The 22,376-nt window shown below is 38.6% G+C and overlaps 2 protein-coding genes across 3 annotated transcripts in view; both read left to right on the top strand.

Moving 5' to 3' along the window:
- Positions 1-8,910, top strand: part of LOC128620559 (A-kinase anchor protein 2) — an 83,496-nt gene extending 74,586 nt beyond the window's left edge. Inside the window, exons 11-12 of one of the 2 annotated variants that reach the window (XM_053645699.1) lie at positions 511-704; positions 5,113-8,910. In XM_053645699.1, coding sequence (XP_053501674.1) covers positions 511-704; positions 5,113-5,232 — 314 coding nt within the window. In that variant the 3' untranslated portion in view covers positions 5,233-8,910. The remainder of the gene's footprint in view (positions 1-510; positions 705-5,112) is intronic. The other variant, XM_053645700.1, reaches the window with a different exon arrangement.
- Positions 8,911-11,726: 2,816 nt separating this feature from the next.
- On the top strand, positions 11,727-22,330 carry LOC128620562 (thymic stromal cotransporter homolog). The gene is made up of 4 exons (XM_053645702.1): positions 11,727-12,807; positions 17,105-17,188; positions 21,254-21,410; positions 21,525-22,330. The coding sequence occupies exons 1-4, from the start codon at positions 11,829-11,831 to the stop codon at positions 21,571-21,573; spliced, it is 1,269 nt and encodes a 422-aa protein (XP_053501677.1). The 5' UTR covers positions 11,727-11,828; the 3' UTR covers positions 21,574-22,330.
- The last annotated feature ends 46 nt before the right edge of the window (positions 22,331-22,376 follow it).

Genomic DNA, 22,376 nt, shown 5'->3' with positions numbered 1-22,376 from the left:
TGATGCTGAAATGTGACATTACCAACTGGAACATAGTTTTTGTTGGAAAGATCCCAGTCCAGTTAGGATTCATTTATTGTTAGTGAGGTACAAATTCACCAATAGGAGTCCAGGTCTAAATAATAGTTATTTTAAGAGTTGTCTCTGTGATTTTTCCTCTGGTTTTGTTAGTTCTCTCTCAAATTACACTAACTCATCATTTGTGCTATTCATCATAAAAATCATTAAAAAAAATACTTGCTGAATGGTCTGAGACTGATGAAGTCATTTCTGTTTAGGGTGTATTATTACTGTAACAATCAACATACTTTATAAATAAAGAAGTGATTCAGATAATTATAGCTAGAAAAGCTATATGGTTGGATAAGGCAGCTGCTGGTAAACATAATACTAACTCTTGGATCCATTCGCTCCATTAGCATTACTGACCTACTCATTAACTTCTTTCACTTAACATCACCTTGCTTTTTTTATCCTCATTTACATGCTTTTCTACTTCCATTGGCTCAGGTAAAATTGAAAAGATCCGTGTTGCCCCACCAGTATCTCCAGCTTCTTCCGAAGGTGCACTCCCATCCCCTCTTTCTGATCTGGGGAGTGATGACTCAGGCGGAAGCCAGCGGCCTAAAAACTTCATGCAGACCCTAATGGAAGATTATGAGACACACAAAGTCAGGCGTCGGGAGAAGGCTGACGACAACAGTGTGAGTTTCATAATGAATAGAAAAGCAGTTGTTTTGCATTATAGCAGTTAAGTATCTTCTACAGCAGGGGGTTATTAAGTCCAGTGCTGGGGACCTAAAACACCTCACGCACCTCATGAAAACCTTGATGATTAGGTCTTTGGATCAGGGATGTGAGCAGTAGGAAGAATTAAAACGCTATACTGTAATCAGTAGATCCCTAGAACTGGACATGGGCCAGATCTAGAGTATCAATATAATTTAACTATCTTTATCTCACAGGGCTATTCCTTTAAGTTACATTTCCTCAGCTCATGTCGTTATAATACCAGTTTATTTGAAACAGGAAGTTTCATGTGTTTGGTTAGCTCACTAAGAGGTACTGTAGATGTTGTACTGGTAGTGTAAGCTTTAAATGAAAAGCTCGTAATGATTCTGGCCCCGTTACCTCACTTGAGAGTGATGCAAGTCTGTGGCTTTGAAGGGCAATTCCTCTTTTACATCATGTGAACTGACGGCTTTTCAGACAGGGAATGGCAAGGGACTTTCCAGCTTAACACCAAAGAAAAGGAATTAAAACAGGCTGAGGCACATGAAAAGCCACCATAAATGAAAGTATCTTTCTTTTTCAGTTTTAAAAAGAGTCTCTGGAAGAACTGAAATATGTTCGCAAACAGGGCATATTATTGCCTTCCTGTTTCATTTTGAATTCATTATTAGAACAATCTAATGTGTTAAACTTATACTGGAATCCCCCTAAAGTAGATTTGCTAAATTCCCATTGCACTAACATGCACTGCATTATGATATGATATGATAATAAAAGGACTATTCAGTGATCAGGCCATTGGTTTAATTAATGTAAATCAAACACCAATTTATTCTTTAAATCTATATGTCAGCTACTATCAATGAGGAAGTAAAATACACAAATACAAATCCTTTCTTGTTGTGTGTTGATGAGAAAATGCATCTAATATTATAAATATATTCGGAAATGAAGAGCACTGTTCTTCGTGAAAAATCTGCTTTTCTAAAGCTTCTCTCTACTGCAAGTGTTTTTCATTGACTAACACTTCCTTTTTCCTTCTTGTCAGTATGTGCGTCTATTGCTCGCTAAAGATGTTACATCTGAGGTACTGGTACTTTGCTTGCCTGAAAACTCGATGTGTCCATCTCATCATGTTATTGCATGTCATTGTTTTTCTTTGGCATTTGGGTGGTGCAAATGGGTGTGGCATTTCTGTGGTGTCAAATGCTTTGACATACAAGACGTTATCAACTCAAATAATGATTCATTTTGTGTGCAGTATCATTTGTTATATACAGTGCCTTACATTCCCCCCACTTTTCCACATTTTATAGTGTTAGAACCTGGAACTGAAATGGAATTAACTGGGATTTTACCATTTGATTTACACAATATGTCTAACATTTGAAGGTGCAAATTTTTTTGGTGACAATTTTAATTAAATAGCAGACATTTGGAATTTGCATAAGTGTTTACCCCCCTGAGTCAATACTTGGTAGAACCACATTTGGCTGCAAGTATAGCTGCAAATCCTCAGGGATATGTTTCTATCAACCACTCCAGTGTCGTTTTGGCAGCATTCTTAGGCTCATTGTCCAGTTGGAAGGTTTATCTTCGCTCCACTCTCAAGTCACTTGCATACTGGAACATGTTTTCTTTGAGGATTGCCCTGTATATGGCTCAATTCAACTTGCCCTCAACCCTGACCAGTTCTCCAGTCCTTGCTGATGAAAAACATCCCCAAAACATGATGCTATCATCACCATGCTACATGGCGGGAATGGTATTCTCAGGGTAATGAGCAGGGTTGGATTTCCACCAAACGTAGCACTTTGCGGCAAAGCCAAAAAAAACGACCAGACCAGAGAACCTTTTTTCACACATTTGTTAACTCTCTAACATGCCTTTTGACAAACATCATGCAGAATTACATGAGACATTTTTTCCAATAATGACTTTCTTCTCACAACTCTTCCATAAATCCCAGCTTTGTAGAATGTGGAACTATGTATGTCTTGCGTATGTCTTCTCCCATTCTATAAATCTCTCCAGCTTCTTAAGAGTTGACTGATTCTTTCCCAGACCTTTTAATGAAACTTGGGCTTCATGATGCTGTTTGTGCAGGTATGTTTTCTAACAAACTCAGGTGTATTTATATTGAGATCATGTGACAATTTATTTGCACACAGGGGAAATTAATGATGTGACTTCTGATGGCAAGTGTTTGCATCAGAACTAATTTATGGGTTTCATCTATGCAATCAGGGGGGCATGGTAACTTAGTGATTAGCACGTTTACCTCGCACCTCCAGGGTTGGGGGTTTAATTACCGCCTCAATCCTGTGTGCGTGGCGTTTGCATGTTCTCCCCATGCTTCTGAGGTTTTCTCCAGGTACTCTGGTTTCCTCCCCCAATCCAAAGGCCTGCATGTAGACATGCAATTGTCCATAGAGTGTGTTTGATTGTGCCCTGCAATGGGTTGGCACCCCATCCAGGGTGTCCCCCTCCTTGTACCCCAAGTCTCCCTGGGATAGGCTCCAGGCTTCCAGTGACCCTATGTAGGATATGCGGTACAGAAAATGGATAGATCTATGCAATCACAACTGTTATGTTATACTTTGTTATATTTTTCCCTCACTTCAATATTTTTTTAATAGATTCTAAACATTCAATAACAGGTTGTAACACTACAAAATGTGGAAAAGTTCAACAGGGATGGATACTTTGTGAGCATGTACTGCATTCACTTCCATTATTTTTTAAATGTTGTGCAAAGTGTTTGCACCTTGTTGTCCACCTTGTTAACACAAAGGAAACCATTGTCTGTTGCCTGTTCTACCTAAATCTCCTTTCCATTAACCCTATCCAACATCCTCACTTCCCTCATATCATTTGCACACAGTAATGAACAAAGATTGTCCAGTCTTGTGTATCATTTTACCATTCTTCAGTATGTAACATTTCAGCAAATGCTATAAAGGTTTAACACAGCAGAGAAACCCGTGATGTGCGTCCTTGTGTTCACAGTGCTAGATTTATTGTACTAGCCTTATTTGTAGACAGTATAGTTTGGACTGGACATTCCAGTTCATTGGTAAAACAATATACAATGACCCCTGTGATTGTAAGACCTGATGAAAGATCTAGACGGCCCACCTGGCATTCTTATGCAGCATGTCTGTATCTGTTCCTCTGCATTGTTTGTAATCAGCCTGTACAGCTTGTGTTTACACTAACTCAAGTCTGTATTGTGTGCTGTGGAGTGTATCGTGTTATGTGGAGTGTATTTACAGCTCCCCAACTGTTACGGAATATTAGGCTCAAAGTATGATGTAAGATGAAGTGCTCAGTATGTAAATGTATATTAATTGTGGGATGTGCATGAGTGAATGTGTTATATTGCTTTCAGTTAATTAATTTGAGTCCATTTTACCCATTGATTGAATAAGTTGTAAACTGGCAGGAGAAAAAAATATTACAGTTGTTGATAATATATGAAACTGATTTGACCTGTTGGTGCATCATAATGTTACAACATGAATACACTATATTCATGATCTATATGTCTATGCACCAAAATAACTGCACAATTTAATAACCACAAGTGAAAGTAGGCTAAGTGTTAAGAAAGACATAAACTGTGATGTTAAAGAAAATAATCAATGATGTCACACCAGTGAGGCAGCCAAACACAAAGTGGAGTTACTGCTACCACCCAGAAGTTGATTATCAAGTTATTATTAAGTGTTTTATTCTTCTTATACCACAGAAATTTGCACACAATTAAAATATTTGATTTATTAATGACTGACACGGCCGACTGACATCAAGTGGAGGAACCATGAAACAAGTTAGTTCAGGTTGTAGTTTATATTACAGCAGCTATAAATAGTCATTCCCTCATTAGTCTCTCATTTAAAGTTAATAAGACAAAAACACTACTCATGATGTTACAGAGAAAGCACAATGACTTCTGCCCTGACGACTCTACTGTGGCAGAAAACTTACTGGCTGGAGACTCCTTCCATAAATTTGTCCTTATAGAAAGCTTCACCATATCAATGATTATATGCATATTTGTCAACTCCTTTTTTCTCTCAGTTTATTATTAGACTTAGGTTATGGCCCACATTCCGTGTACCATCCACAGTCCCTGTATAAGTCCGTGTAACCACAGAAACAATAACACGTTAAAATGAGCGCGTTAATAACAATCTGTGATTTACAGCCAGAACTGTTTTAGAGAATTTGTTATAAATTGCTTTTGGAAAATTCATCAACACCTCCTGACCAATTACTTTGGAGAATTCAGAAGCACTGTGGTATAAAATAGTTTCATGGTTTATGCTCAGTCACCCATACACACTAACACCATCTTGCTCTGTGTGACGGGGGCAGGTTCTAGAGGCAACGCGAGTCACCCGCAGGAAAAGTAACATGGCTCTGCGATGGGAGGCAGGAATCTATGCCAACCAGGAAGAAGCTGAGGAGGAAGAGGAGGAAGAGGAGGAAGAATAAAGCCAGCTCCCTATTTAAACAACAGGAAAAGTGAGAGAAAACCAAAAGTATGTTGGAGAAATTCACAAGTATTTATGCTGAGTATATGTATATTGCAGGAACAATTAATAATTGGATCTCCAAATGATCACCACAGAAGATCATCCAGTCATGTGGTGAGATCTGTGGAAAGGTTCTCACTAAAAACTCAATGCGATGGCAATTTGGTATCCAAATATATTATTGTGCTTTCTGTCTCTCTTTAGTTTCAAGCTTTTTTCAGTTGATGTGTGCAGTACTTTGGGACATGTGCAAAGAAAATGCTTGTTTTCATTTTTGGATTGCTTTCTCTTTTTTTCATGGTTGGGTATATAAATTGGCTTTGAATTGATCATGCCAAGTGATCCATGTGTGCGTTTTCAAGTGGTTCAAGAGAGATTATGTATGAAGATTTGTCAGAGGGTGATGTGAAGTATTTCTATACATTTAAAAATACATTTTGTATTCAAATGGGAGCACTTGATTAAGATGAAACAAAAATGGTGTTTGTTGTGTGAAATTTTAATGAGGATTCCCATGTTAAGTAAGCATTTCAGGTAGAATGGGTTATACCAGTTCCAGTCCTTGTTAAGCCTAAGGATTTGATTTGCGAATATATGGTCACAAATGCAGTTTATGTTATTTATATTACAGTAAAGTAGCACAACATACATATTCTATAGCACAATAGGTCTAATTGTTGTACAAATAATTAGGTCCTGTACATAATTAACAATATTAGATAAAAAATCCACTGAAAATGAAACACTGCAGTGGGAATCTTTTAGAGACAGAAAATGAAAGTAGGGCACAGAATGGTTTGGCTTAAAGACTTGTTTAAAAACTTGTAGCTGAACAAAAGTAGTATTGTCCAGGTTTGTAAATGCACAATAGTATTCAGTCAGTCAACTATTACATTAACACTGAAAAATAATAAATATGGCAATTCATTGCTAAAGCTGCTTTTTAGCAGCCAGCCCAGACAGAAAACAGATAAAGGAATAGAGCTGGGATGCCATTACACCATGGTAAAGTGCAATCTAAACCACAAAGTGCATGTGAACTGCATATACTGTTTCAGTTTTCATGAATTTTCCCCTTTAACCAACTTCCTTTTGTATTGTGTGACTGGACACAACAATCTTATACTATGTATGTGATCATGTGTGATAGAATGTATGTAAGATATATTGAATGAGTACAGCCAGGGTTGCCAGATTGAGATGAATACAGCCACCAACATTGTTGTTTACAACACATCTCAACCATCTGCTTGATTATTTTTGTTTGTTTGTTTGTTTTTACAAAACGCCAATAATGAATGAAATCCCCCAATCTGGCAACACTGAGTGAGTACAGTGTGCTGTGCACCATATACAAGAGTGATGTAGGATTTTAGCTTGTGTAAATGAACAGGACATGTCAGGCCATGATATGGAAATAGCAATACAGGTGTTTAGAAGCACCATCAATGAAAACGAATTCCTTACACTAAATCCTTCTCTCTGGAGTTTTATAGTAAGTAAACGCTTTATTAGTGAGCTATATGAACCGTTTCTCTTTTATACTGTGTGTTTGCCTTGTTTTAGTGGATTTGATTAGAATGTGTAAATGCAATGCAGTGAAATAGTGTTATATGAATGCTTTGTATATAATTATAAACATATGAAAGTAGGGATTGATGTTTCTTAACTGAAAAACACCAGCATATTAGAAAAGCAAAGTCAGATTTGACATCCATCCAGGCTGATGGTGGGCACGGACACACCGTCAATAAGGAAGAATTCATTGAGAAGAACAAAACAGCAACATCCTTCAGCAAACGTTCTTGAGATGCTCTTCTTGACATTAGTTTTGGGGTCTTATTCCACCCACAAGGAATAAAGCTATGGATTTTACACCTGAAAGGACATATATTACAAGAACACTCATTCAGCAGACTTTCACAAAAGCTTGTTCCATTTTTTTTTTTTTACATACTTATAGTGTAATACATGAAAATGCAGTATTTAATACACATCTGTCCTGATGTTAGGCACAACTGTGAGTGCAAAACCACCATTTTCTTTAAGATTGCGCCCTGTGATGTGAAGAGGAAAGACGAGACAAGAGAAAAATCTGTACTGAAATGACATTGTTGATTCAATGGTAACAAGTTTCAAAGCGTTGCATTTGATGAAAATCTGGAAAAGATGTTTTTGCAGGAACTTCTCATAGACCAAAGGTCTTCAGTGTTGTATCATGATATTATAACCATACTGGAACAATCTATGACAGGGGCCTTCAATGTCTTCAATATCTTCAATTATCATCTATGTGGCTGTAGGCTTTCATTCCAACCAAGTAAGAGCCACACCTGATTTCACTTGTCTAATCAGTTGACCTTGGTCACCCTTCAACTATCCAGTGTGCCTCCAATTTGTCTGTAATGAAAGCCTTCAGCCACATCTATAACATTGAAGATCCCTGTCATAGATTGTTCTCGTATGGTTATAATATCATGATAGGACTGATGATTTTTAGATTGTGTGCTATAGTAGTCTTTCTGGATCTGACAGTAAGCAATGAATCTAGAACATCATACCCATTGAAAGACATGTTTCATATTCAGATATTTCAGTGTGCTATATGACCTGATTAGTAGGCATATGTTTTGAATAATATAAGAGGGAAATATTTTTCTTTGTGCAGTGAACTATTTACAGTGTATCTATGAATGGGACATAGTTTTATGAAGGCTGGTGTTTTATTACCATGTATGTGCATTTCTGCAAGGTATAACCTTTTGTGTGTGAGAGAATGTGCGCATGTGTGCTTGTGAGCATGGATGTGTGTCTGAGTAAGCAATTTTTAGATTTACAGAAATATATGTAAGTCTCCAGGACATCTTGTTCATCCTCAGTAGCAACTTGTGTGCTAAATAATTGCCATATATACATGCAAGCAGTTTTGAGTAGGTAAATGAAATTCATAAATAAGTGTTTTTCAAGCCTTCATTTGGATTGGGTTGAAGCTTGGATTTTCCAAAGAAGTGTGTTCTCCAAAGAAATCTGCAAACAAAGGAGCCTTTGCTTTATTATGACCTGAAGCTAAGTTATGTAAAAAGTGTAGTGTAATAGAAAAGAGGGCATCAGAGAAAACCTCAAATTAGCAGACAAGCTCTCTAAGACGTAAAATTATTAGCAATGATTTTGGTTGTTATTTGACTTTGTTCATGCATGATATTTATATTGGGGGAGGTTATAAAATCATCTGATCAGCCAGAAGTGCAGGAAATTTCTCTGAAATTGTAAGAAGTCCTCCTCAGTCCACAGGTGCAGATAGTTCAGACAGTACCTATAGATTTAAAATGGCACCCATTGAAATGTTGTTTTTGTTTTTTTTAATAAGTTCATACAATGTTGCTCTGTTTTTGCGAATATTCTCTTCGAAATTGGAAGCCATTTATTTTTGCAAGTAGCATTTCACTCTTTTTTTTCCCTTATGAAGTGGCAAAGCGCTCATGTTTAAAAAAAAAAAAAAAAAAAAAAACTCTTAATTTGTTAACCACTTATTGTATGTTAATATATTCTGCTTATGTTGTTTTATAGTAATTGTAAGGCTTACACTTAAACGCATATATAATTATTTTCTCATTAAAAACAAAATGCATAAACATGGTTTCCTTCTCGTTATGAACTGTGATTTGTCATAAAATGCTTCTTAATTCAAGTAAATATTTTACAAAGTTAGTTTTATACCACAAGCTTTGGTACCAATGCCATGACAAAACACCTCGAATCTATAAGCATGAAGTTGCTGGTGAGAACACTGACAATATAGTGAACATATTAAAGGCTTAATCAGCATTGCTCAATCATTCTGTGTTTGAAGTGGGAGAAGGTGTGTGTATATTATTTATATATATATATATATATATATATATATATATATATATATATATATATATATAAATATAAATATAAATAATATATATAAATATAAATATAAATAATATATATATATATATATATATATATATATATATATATATATATATATATATATATATATATATATATATATATATATAGCCTTTAGTTCCTTGTTATTTTGGACATGTAGAACTACATCCTAGAAAATCTAAAACTATGTCAAAAAGGTCACATGGTGTCTCTCAATCACCTAGGTCATGAATCCTGTACACAAGTTCGGGCACTGGTAAGGACCCTGCTCATTACACATTGGGACACCAATAACTCAATGTCCGGTGACATGACTACATACTCGCCTTGTAAAATGTCAACAAAAATGAAAAACTTAAATATTGTTAAGTTTTATATGTGATATAAAATATTAGCTTAATCACATGCATTTCTGTTATGGTACTTCAAGCAGAATCGTAGTCTAGCTTGAAGATTTATTTATTTATTACATCATTAAACAACTAAAAGTTGTTAGACTCAAGCAAATTGTATATAGAACGTCAAATAAAGTTAAAAATCGCTAATGTAAGTAATCATTTGAGAGCTACAACAACAATAACAGGCTACTTACATTCGTAGACGAAATTGGCTGAGAGCTCGTCCGGCATTTTTTTCAAGCCGAGAGGCTTCAGAAAATATGACGTAAATCCAGTAAAGGAAATTTTTTGCAGTGCATTGTGGGATTATTTTATTGAGCAAACATTCCAGTGCACTGGAAGGATTTTGCAATTGAGACAGCCCTTAAAATGGCCAACTCCCTGATCAGTGCCCTGAAGACTGAACTAAGGAGTTGATTAACGGTGTGTATCAGTGTTTCTGAAATTATCAAGCATGTTTAGGACAGTACAAAATGTAGATTATTGATCACAATATACTACATGGAGATCTTACCCAGAAGATTTGCTCATTAGTGTAGATAAATATGTAATGGTGTCAAATTAAAGAGAAAAACCTTGGCTCTATTATACCATGGGAAGCTGGCATGGTTTAGCTGCACTTTTTCACTACAAATCGATACATAGTTCTTCTGACCGAGAATTTTTTTCTTAAAATCAATCATTTCTATCCTGATGGGAGTGGTCTCTTCCAGTATGACCCAGCCCCCATCCACAGGACATGAGGGCTCACTGAATGATTTGATGAATATGAAAATTATGTAAATCTCATGATACGACCTTCACATATCTTTCAGAAGAATGGTGTTCATTGCTCCAGTACAGTTCCAGTGACTTGTAAAATGCCATGCCAGGGTGCAGTGAAGCTGTACAAGCAGCCCAACACCTTAATAAGACACTTTACATTGAGTTTTCCTTTAATTTGTCACCTGTCTGTTTATAGATAAGCAATTCAGAGCCTGGTGCATGGTTTAACATTTTGCTCAGACTTTTAAAATCAGTGAAAAAAAATTAAGTAGCTTCCCATTACTTTCAGTATGTAACAGCAGAACTTATTTCACTTGTCTGCATGTGTACATCTGTGTGGTAGGAAGTGCCTAGGATTCTTATATAGTTAATATTAAAACTGATAACAAAAGAACTGATAAGAGAGGACATTGTAAGGTTAGCAAAAGGTATTCAGAGGTGTACATCAGTCCAGAATCCCTTAAAGAGCCGGGCTGTTCTTGTTATCTTGAATCAATGCTTTGCACTGCAGGAAAAAAAAAAGAAAGAAAGAAAGAAAGAAAAAGTCAAGACAGACCGGTTCTGCAAAGAAAATTCCATGACCAAGTACAAATGCGCTCTATTACATAAACTGGAATATAAAACAAGTCTCTCTGAATGGGTACAATGGGTGTTTTGTTTTCGTGAGCCCAGTCCATGTTCAGCCATCATGTTGTCAGAAACTGAACACTGATCAATATACAAGGAGGATCATGCATCTAAAAACAGGTAGGTATCAGACTTACAAAATAGCTGTCTGAATGAGCTCCTGACTTATAAAAAGTGCTCATGTCTTTGTTTAACTCCTAACTCCCAGTTTGGGAACTCCAATTTTCTGAAACCTTCACCTTGACAGTGTCATGTTATAAACAAACTTCAGAGAAACAACAGCACTGGCTTCCAAAGTTAAAACATTTAGGAGTCAGGCTGTAACTCTATATGTACCCATCAAACACTAATTATCATTATCTAGTATCCTTATCTATTTCCACTGGGAAACTGTGAACCAGAGTCAAAACATATAAACCATGAAAGAGATTTTAAACCAAAAAAAAAAAAAGTTTGGTTTGAATTCCATCTGAAAATATTTTGCACTGAAACTCAAATAGGCCTCTTAATAATAAATAGTGATATAGTGGCTCAGGATGTCCCCCCCTTAAACTTTATACATCATGACTAATCAAGAAGTCTTGCTGCTTGTGCAACTTCTCCATGGATGAATGACGCGGTCTGCTTTCTCCAACCCACAAGTTGGGCTACAGTTAAAACACGGAAATGTTATTGCACTGGTTCATGCACGAGCACAGACTCACTGGCAGGCTCCTACTGTGTTTATTTGGAGGTGGTGAGTCTGAGATGTCGGTGGGAGTGACAAAATTGCGGAAGCGCACATAAAATCGGTGACTCTAAACTACAAAACTTTCAGTGGTTCATTTCCTACCGTGACTGACAAATGGCGTTCCTCCGCAGCCACTTGGAGCCTGTGGTGTTTTTTGCGCAAATCGCCAGCTCGTTTTTCGACACCGGTCTCCAGATGGTTGTGAAGCAGCGTTACGAGAACACCACAATCCCCGGAGCCGGAGGAGAGCACAAGCAAAGGTCCATTGCAGACTTTTACATGATCTTTAACATCTTAACCAAGGTGGTGCCCATCATCCCAGCGTTCCTGCTGGCGCAAATCGGAGACAAGGGCTATCGGAAGGTTCCTGTGGTCGTACCTCTGATCGGTTACTTCGTGTCACGCGCACTGCTTTTGTTGGTCATAGCTTTTGACTGGAGGGTTGAAGTGATGTACGCGTCTCCCGTCGTGAACGGGCTCTGCGGCGGCTTCTCGTCCTACTGGCCAGGCGTGATAACGCTGGTGTCGCTGAGCACGAGCGAGGAGGTCAGGTCTCTGCGCATTATGCGCACGGAGCTCACATACGGACTAGCAGGCTTCCTGGGGAGTCTGGCATCAGGTCACCTGTTCCAACTCTATGCGCTCGGACACCGGCAAGGATTTGTGCTCTCGTGCATGAGCGTGGTGCTGTACTTCGTGTGCCTCGTGTATGCGGCGTTTATCTTACAAGTCAACACGCGCACGCCGTCCGCGGACGAGAGGCGGGATGGTGAGAGTGTCGGCATCCTGAACAGAGACAAGGTCAACATCGCGCTCCTGATCGCCGCCGGGATCCTGTACGACGTGGCGGTGGCGGGTGGAGTGGAGATCCTGAACGTGTACGTGCTGGTGGAACCGCTGAGCTGGACCGCGACGCAAGTGGGCTACGGCAACGCCGCCGGCTCGGTTATCTTCATCACCAGTTTCCTCGGCGTGAAGCTGTTCACACGGTGCTCTCTGAGCGACACGAGCATGATCATGATAGGCATGTTCTCCTTCCTCACAGGGATCTACTTCATGACGTTTGTTACAACAACCACCACGTATTACTTAGGTAAATACCAGTCAAGGCACTATACAAGTCATTTATGGCTTTCCATTTACGCCAGTGGTCACCAAACCCTGCTCCTGGAGATCTATCATCCTGAAGACCTGAGCTCCAACCATAACGGTGCACACCCGACATCGAATCATTGCCTTGAGAAGTTCTTGATCAACTAAACAGGTGTTTCAGATTTTGGTTGGAGATGAAATCTGCAGGAAGGTAGATCTCAAGGAAGAGGGTTTGATGACCATTGATTTATGCAATATCGCAGAAGGTAGAGGAGGAAAGGAGTCTAAGCCTCAGGTTCCTAATCCTATTCTGCACACTTTAATGTTTTCCCTGCTCTAATACACCTGATCCAATTGATCAGCTAATTAGCAACCCTTCCTGAGCTGAACTGGTCTTGGTTACAGTTTATGTCTAGCTTCACATTTAACAGACACTTTCATAATAATAATAATAATAATAATAATAATAATAATAATTATTATTATTATTATTATTATTATTATTATTATTATAGTAATAATAAAACAATTTCAAAAAAATGTACAGGGTTTACAGCAGTAGTTTTTAAAAGCTGCTGGCACAACACCAGTACTCAGGGAGTCATTTATTATACTCGGGACAACAGGACACAATGAAGCAAACATGACTTGAACAAACAGGTTGGGATAGGATCAACTAGGGAAGTGGCAGCTTTCATTTGTGATACCTCATTTCCAAGTGAAACCAAATCAAGTGGGGAGAAAAGTGTCAGAGAAATAAGAAATACTAATAGAGGAAGCAATAGAGACAGGAGTATTGAATATTTACGAGCATTGTCAATCTTGGTGCTGAAGAAATCAAGAAATCTATTACAAAGGTGGGCTGAAGCAGGCACAGTAGGGGAACTGTTACATTTGAGCAATTTGTTTATGGTGTGAAATAGTTTTCTGGGATTTCTTTGATTATTGACAATAATCTGAGAGAAATAACGGGACCTAACGGATACAATTTCAGCCTTAAATTCATGCAAATGTTCTTTCCAAGCCTGGTGATGCACGTTCAGACCATAGAGATGCCACGTTTGCTCCATTTTGCAACAAGCTGCCTTCCTAGGGCGCAGCTCATCATTATACCAGGGAGCGGGGCGTGCAAAGGAGATAGACCATGATTTGATAGAAGCAAATGAATACAAGCAAGACAAGAGAACAGTATTTAACATGGAGATTTTGTCTTCCAGAGGTTCAGATGGAGAAAAACAACTTAAAGAAGAGTCAATCAGTACGTTTACATGGACAGCAATAATCCAATATTAACCTGATTAAGACAATGCTCTGATTAAGAAACTACCATGTAAACAGCAATTATTGATTACCTTAATCTGACTAAAGTCATACTCGAAGTAAACACAAATCAAATTAAGACATGTGGAGTATTCCTATTTTAGTCGCATTACAGATATGTAAACACCTTAATCACACTATTAACGTCGTGTGAGAGTTTTCACCGCATTTTGCGACAGGACATGTACACACACGGCAATGCTCAATTGTTTGATGGCAAACGAGAGCACAGCTGCATCCGAAACTGCGTACTTACCTACTGTATAGTAGGTGAGACATGTATTTCAGCTACAATATAGTAGGTAAGTACGCGGTTTGGTACGCAGCCCACGGCTTCAAGCAGTCGTCTATTTGCACGTACAGCATGACAAATAATTAACTGCACTTGAAGCTTTCTTAAAATTAAAAATAAAAACACCCAAACTGTCACACGGTGGCTTAGTGGTTAGCACGTTCGCCTCACACCGCCAGGGTCGGGGTTCGAGTTTGCATGTTCTCCCCGTGCTGTGGGGGTTTCCTCCGGGTACTCCGGTTTCCTCCCCCAGTCCAAAGACATGCATGGTAGGCTGATTGGTGTGTCTAAAGTGTCCATAGTGTATGAATGTGTGTGTGATTGTGTGCCCTGCGATGGATTGGCACCCTGTCCAGGGTGTACCCCGCCTTGTGCCCGATGCTCCCTGGGATAGGCTCCAGGTTCCCCCGCGACCCTGAAAAGGAGTAAGCGGTTGAAGATGGATGGATGGAACACCCAAACTGTATACGGTACCATAACGAATACGAACTGTATGTTTATATGTGAAATTCTGGAGGGAACGTCGGACGGCGTGGCACAGTGACATAATGATGTGTGCTGTTAATCGATGTATGTTCTATAACATGTAAAACAGGAACATGAAAGGAATATTCTAAAAGGCACTCATGTAAACACTTTAATCACAATATTGTCTTATTCAGAATAAGGTCAATAATTAGATTACTGCTGTCCATGTAAACGTAGTCAGAGAAGTCAATAAAATCAGAGAGATCGATGGATTTCCATTTGTGATAATTAATAGTCTGAGAAGAGATGTTCATGTGTGGGAGTTCCATATTAAAAAAGATAGCCAAAAGATAGCCTCCAGCTCTAATTCAACAGTGGATAGCTGAGACACAAGTGATTCGTTTGCAGTCACAAGGTCTAATGTGTGACCTTTTATTATGTGTAGCACAGTCAACAAGCGATTTCAAATCAAAGCACTCCAGTAAAGACAGAAAATCCTTTGTCATTACAGAGTCTTTTATGGCCACTTGGATGTTAAAGTTGATTATGCAGTACAATGATGCCACCCCCTCTGCCAGAGGGTCACAGGAGATCAACAACCCGTAGCCAGTAGGAGTAAGTTCTTTAACCAAAAGTCCATCAGACTGTTTGTGCCAAGTTTCAGTTTATCACACATGGTCACATTTTCCTTCTGTGATGATGTCCGATAAAATGACAGCATGCACAGTGCGTCTATTAAAATGCGCCGATTTCACTGGACGCAGGGACACATTGGATAATGGGGGATTATTATTACTGGGATTTTAATATAAACAGTCTCAAACAATCAAAGCTCAGTACAAGTATAAGAGAAACAAGCGGTAAAGAACATTAAGATCTACATTAAGATATAAAATTATGTTCAATAGCTACAAGTAGAAGCAATATCCTAACATGTATCTTGAATGGATTTCCCTATAGGGGAAAGCCATAAGTAGACCTGCAGAAAAGCTTGGCACCATGGAGATAACATAAGGCTCCCATATTCTAATAAATAGCTCTATTCTTTCAATAACTATACAAGCTAAATATTTGAGTGGTTATAATTCCATTACCAGCCCTTCATATTCAGTAGCTTATCACTAATCCATTGCAATAGGATGTTTTTCCTTGCAGCAAAGATAAGTATATTGTACAAGCTTTTATTTCTTGGTGATTGTTATCTTTCTGCTAAGGACTCCCAAGACCAAAGACAAGGGGACAAGATCTAACTTGACTTGCTAAATGCTGCTAACTGAATGATCTTAGCCTAATACATTTGAAGTTGTTGGCAGGACCAGAAACAGTGGGTGAGAGTTCCGATCTGTGCCTTACACTTAAGGCATAGAGGCAAAAGAGGTTTATTAAAAGCATGTCTGCTTGAGTGAGATATAGGTCCTATGTAAAAATAAATAAATAAAGGTGGAACGTTATGGTCAATCATCACCCATGAAAAGATTAAAATTTCAAATATCCTAGGCATTCTAATGTATATAGGTACCGATATACTAGTTATCACTGAATACAGTGAGTAAAAGAGACAAATGTATTTTTACAATTCAAAAAAGGTGAAATGCTGATTAGTCATCATTGTGTACACATTCTCAGATAGTTTAGATAGATTTAGATTGGATTTCCAGCAGCCAAAATCCTTGAGAAATATCACCCATACACAGTTCCATTACTCCAAGATTCAAGTGCCAGTTGAAAGCCTCTGTTTACCTAATCAGGTGTGTTGGATTGGAATTAGAGCTAAACACTGCAGGAACAGGCTTGCGCAGCTGTACAGGACAAATAGTTTTGTTTAAAAATTATACTACTATCAAGAAAGTCCTGCATTTCAAGGTGAGACAAGTAGGCAACGTAGAGATCATAAAAACACATCAGTCTGATATATTTACAAATGAGGAACTGAGATGGGGAAGCCGACAGTCAGTGGTGTGTGAGTGACGTGAATAAAGCTGCTAGGGTGTTTTTTTTTTTTTTTTTTTTTTGGTGTGTAGGTAAAATGCATGAGCAACTCATTCAGTCAACTCAATGAGTCAAATGGGATTTAAAAAAAAGGAAAAAAAAGCCATTATTCAACCTAAAATAATAATGCTGTTCTAACGTGTTTAACAGAGTGTGGTCCCAAAGCACTCAACACTCAGCAGAGTTTGTGTATTTCATCAAAGTTCTGCTTTTTTCTCTCTTTTTACAGCTCGTACACTCACTTTGTTTGCACTCATCCCTATGCCCACCATTCGCTCACTACTGTCCAAGCAAATCCGAGGATCATCATATGGTATGTTTTATTCCACCCTTAATCTGTTGGACTTCATATCTGATACATTATTGCTTTTTGTGAACACTCTGTTCTGAACATTGTGATGGTTAAGTTTCAGGTTGAAGCACTATAGTTTAGGGCTCTGCTTGGTTTAGAAAAACAGCTGTCAAAAGCTTTGATGGGGTTCATTTGATAAGTCTGAGGAGAAAAGAAGAAGTGAAAGTACATACCAGTGCATTCGAGGGAGGGGGACCTTGCTCGAATGCTGAGAAGGTATTTTAGTACTCTGAGAAAGGGAGCATTGCATTGGCATTTCTTTATCTCCGCACCATTTGCGTGAAGATCAGAATAAATAGACATTGGCAAACATTAAGAGGGTTAATCTACTCTGGAATTTCCCTTTTATAAAATAGAGGTGACATTAAGAATCCATAATCCTTCCACCCGCAACTTTATCAATGTCATCATTGGTGCTGCAATAAGAATCCTGCTAAATTATGGTACTCTGGGCCGCTCTGTTAAATGGTATAGGTGATCTAGATTACTTCATTATTCCCATGTGGTCATTGCCAGAGTACACAAAAGAGCATGCTGACCACCAGAAGACACACAAAAACATCAGGCTAACAGCATGTGAAGCTGCTCTGAATGAATCACTGCTTCCTGTTGTTCATTCCTCCTGTGTTTGTGTCCATCTGATATCACTGATAAATTTACAGATTACTATACAGATATTACAGACAAGGATCCAATGTTGTGCCTTTTTTTTCAAAACATGTCCTGTGAATGGGTACACAAAGGCAGTATCCCAAAATGTACTGTCTAACCTCTAAAAACAAAACAAAGGAAAAATCCATCTAACAACTTGCATACTAAATCGTTATCATTAAAATGTCATCTTCATTTTAAGATTTATTTGTAAAGGAATTCCAAGTTGATATTTTAAATTTAAACTTCGTTCATAGACATGTCTGTTTTCACTTTGGTTAATCATTTCAGAAATTACCCACAATGCCGTTCGACTCCCTGCTGATAGTGGCACCAGTGGGAATACTTCTCTACTGATTTGACCAGTGCAGCAGCACTTTAGTCCTTTAGTCTTTTCAGCTCTCTCATCTGTACACTCTGCTCAAACAGCTAATATCACCATCTTTGCCATCATGCTCGTCATCCTGTAGATCGCTAAGTAGCCGAGCTGAATATGTGCTGTAACTTGGTGCAACTGTGTAGTATTGCGTTCTTGAACTTTTGAGTCCAACATTTGCTGTCTCTACTTCTTGTACATTTTTTAAAATATAAATATGACAGTGAAAATTGCTAGAAAATGGTGAGTGAGAAAAGAAGCTCTTTTTGTTTTTAGGCACTAGCAGTGAAAACTGGATTTTACCCCTTATGTTTCAGGTTGTTAAAGTTTTTTCTCCTATTAAATGCCATTGCAACTGTGCTAGCATTGCCCCCTTTTGATACCAGAGTGAGACACAACCACAAACTTCTCACAGGAATAATGTAAATACAGCATCAACAAATAAATCAGCACCAGACTCGCTAAGCACATCACAAATACACTATATGACCAAAGGTTTGTGGACATACACAGATCAGCGATAACGTTAAAACCACCTGCTTAATATTGTGTAGGTCCCCCTTGTGCCACCAAAACATTGCCCCATCAAGGCATGGACTCCATAAGACCTCTGAAGGTGTCGCTGTGGTAACTGGCACAAAGATGTTAGCAGCAGATCTTTTATGTGCTATACGCTGTGAGGTAAGGCCACTATGTATCGGACTTGTTTGTCCAGCACATCCAAAAGATGCTCGACTGGATTGAGATCTGGGGAATTTGGCGGCCAAGTCAACACCTTGAACTCTTTGACATGTTCCACAAACTATTCCTGAACAATTTTTGCAGTGTGGCAGGGCACATTATCCTGCCGAAAGAGACCACTGCCATTAGGGAATACCATTGCCATGAAAGGGTGCACTTGGTCTGCAACAATGTTTAGGTAGGAGGTACATGTCAAAGTAACATCCACAGAGCCCAAGGTTTCCCAGCAGAACATTCCCCAGAGCATGACTGACTCCGTCAGCTTGCCTTCTTCCCATAGTGCATCCTGGTGCTATCTCTTCCCCAGGTAAGCGATGCTCACATGCCCAACCATCCATAGGATGTGAAAGAATGCGTGATTCATCAGACCAGGCCACCTTCTTCCATTGCTCCATGGTGCAGTTCTGATGCTCATGTGCACATTGTAGACAGCAGTGGACAGGAGTCAACATGGGCACTCTGATCATTCTGTGGATACGCAGCCCCATATGCAGCAAGCTGTGATGCACTGTGTGTTCTGACGCCGTTCTATCATAGCCAGCATTAACTTTTTTCAGCAATTTGTGCTACAGTAGCTGTTCTGTAGGATTGGACCACACAGGCTAGCCTTCACTCACCACGTGTATCAGTGAACATTGGGTGCCCATGACCCTGTCACCGATTCACCAGTTGTCCGTCCTTGGACCATTTTTGGTAGGTACTAATCACTGCATACCTGGAACACCCCACAAGCCCTGCCATTTTGGAGATGCTCTGACCCAGTCATCTTTCCATTACAATAAACATGTCCACTAGATTTTGGAGCATGGGTATGGGGATTTGCATTAGCGAGGTCAGGTATTGATGTCGGGGAAGAGGGCCTGAGGCACATTCTAGTTCATCCCGAAGGGGTTGAGTGGGGTTGAGGTCAGGTTTCTTTGTAGGCCACTGGAGTTCTTCCTTCAACCTTGGCAAACCATGTCTTCATGGACCTCGCTTTGTAAACAGGGGAATTGTCATGCTGGAACAAGTTTGGGCCCCTTAGTTCCAGTGAATGGAAATTGTAACGCTACAGCATAAAATGATATTCTAGACAATTGTGTGCTTCCAACTTTGTGGCAACAGAAGACCTACATATTGCTTTGATGCTCAGATGTCTACAAATATTTGGCCATATAGTGTATTTCAGTATAAACAATGCATAGGGTGGATGGAATTGGAAGTTAGGAGGGGAAGTGAACTCACTTTTTCTGTAGGCTTAACTAGTCAATTTAAGAGCAAGGAAATTTCAACAGTAGGGTTCAAGTGCTGTTCAAAAGCTGTTCAAGCACCAACACAGTATTTATTCTGTAAAATTGCTTGAGACCTGAAATGTTAATAACAGTCAATCAAGATGACTGGGTATGTAGTATAATCTTGAAGCTGTTTCTATATTTCATTTGTAATTAACTTCTGTTTATAGCATGGACATGGTTGATAAAACTACACTTTACAATTACACTATTGTTCCTGGGTTAGGCCTCAGATCCATCGTGACTCTGATGAGGATAAATGAATGAATGAAAAGGGGGAAATACTGCCATTTATAATATTAGAGAGAAGTAGAATATTGTTCTTTATGGTATTCCTACAACATGGACTTTAGTAAGTCACTCTGGACAATGGCATGTGCTAAATGGTTTTTTCTATTCTATTCTATTAAGGAAAATTCTTAGTTTTATTGTGTTCTTATAGTTATTAGCCTTATTTACTTGGTCTTTTGAGTTGAATTGATTAAATCCAAGACTCAAAAACAATTTATTTATGATTATGCATGATGTCAACTTGGACCTAATGTGTTCTGTCAGTGGAAAGTTCAGGAATAAAAAGCTGTATGGAACTAATAAACAAACAAAATATTACTGTACACATTTAATTAGTGTTCTTGAATTAAATCGGAGTGGGTTTGTGGAATTTACTTAACAGTTAAAGGAGTTAGAAAGAAGTTTGAGAACCCCTGTGCTAAATACTGTAAATATATTTTTTTAATGTTTCCCAGTTCACATCTTTGAGTGCTGGAGTGGAGGAACAGTTTGGCCATCCACTTCTAACATGCCTATTAACACTAGTAATTAACTGGTGAGTTAAATCAGGTATCTGAACAAAACATCAACAAACTCCTCTGGATCCTTACTCTAGTCCTGGAATTAGGCCACCCTGAACCTCACTTGACCACAAGGTGGTGCTGTTGAGCAGAGTTTTGCATTATTTCTACACTTTGCCCTTTATTTACCCCACAGGAAAGACTTTCACAGGGCTCCAGCTGTCCTTCCAATTTGTTGGTTTAGCTACAACATATACCTACACCAAGGTCTATCAGTCCACACTGCACATCCTTCCAGGGTTTGTCTTCACCTTATCCAGCATCATCACATTCCTCGCCATGATTCCCATCAGGTAAGCTGAATCAACTGGATTTTTCACTACATAATTCCAAACCATTTTAGTCCTTCAGCACTAAAACATAGGTGCACATTTATCACGCAAATGTATTGTCGTTGTTGTTTGCAGCATTATTGGGTGTCGTACTGCAAGGCAGGGATGCTACGAGAGACTTTAAGGGACTTGAAACCTCATGCACAACAGCTCCAGGATTCCCAGTTCGATCCTGAGAATCCATAATCCTTCTCCCTGTGTTCCTCTGGGTTCTCCAGTTTCCTCCAACCTCACAAAAACATGCTAGTAGATGGATTCACTATGATAAATTGCCCCTTGGTGTGAGTGTGTGCGTATATGGTGCCCTGTGATGGACTGGTGTCATATCCAGGGTGTATTCCTGTCTCGGGATCCACCGCGAGCCTGACCAAGATGGCGCAGGTACTGAAGATGAATAAATAAACGATGAATGAATGAAACCTCGTGCATGATACATTTTCAAATAACAAGGTTTTTTTAAATAACCAAAAAATGTTTACTGGCAATTTTGTTGTCATTGTTTCACTTCACTGGTACTTTGTAGTGTGTAGAAGTTTTGTACAGTATATATGTTTTGGCCTTTCTTAGTTGTTAGAGACAGTGTTATTTCATTTTATTTCAGACCGCTTTGTAAGAAAATGTACAAAAAGGCAAAGTAATAAATCATGCCTTTGAGTACTGTTTGGTACTTTTTTTAAAAAAAATTATTTTGTTGGCCATTTACACCATTGGCCATTACGCATCAAGGTTTTTTTTGGTATTTTTGATAAAAGATAAATATCTGCATTCATATCTGTATTCCAAACTTCATTTTCTTCATTTTCTAAGCACATGCTTTACATTGTGTCATTAACACTGAAAATGCTGTTCATGATTCAAAAGTCTGATGGCATGTACAGGATATACATCAAGTGTGCAACATTTTCAATAAAACTGAATATATATATA

Source organism: Ictalurus furcatus, chromosome 16 (genome assembly GCF_023375685.1).
Source record: "Ictalurus furcatus strain D&B chromosome 16, Billie_1.0, whole genome shotgun sequence".
NCBI classification, from domain to species: domain Eukaryota; kingdom Metazoa; phylum Chordata; class Actinopteri; order Siluriformes; family Ictaluridae; genus Ictalurus; species Ictalurus furcatus.
The sequence above is the reverse complement of the archived record's forward strand: the minus strand, read 5'-3'. Positions and strand labels throughout refer to the sequence as shown.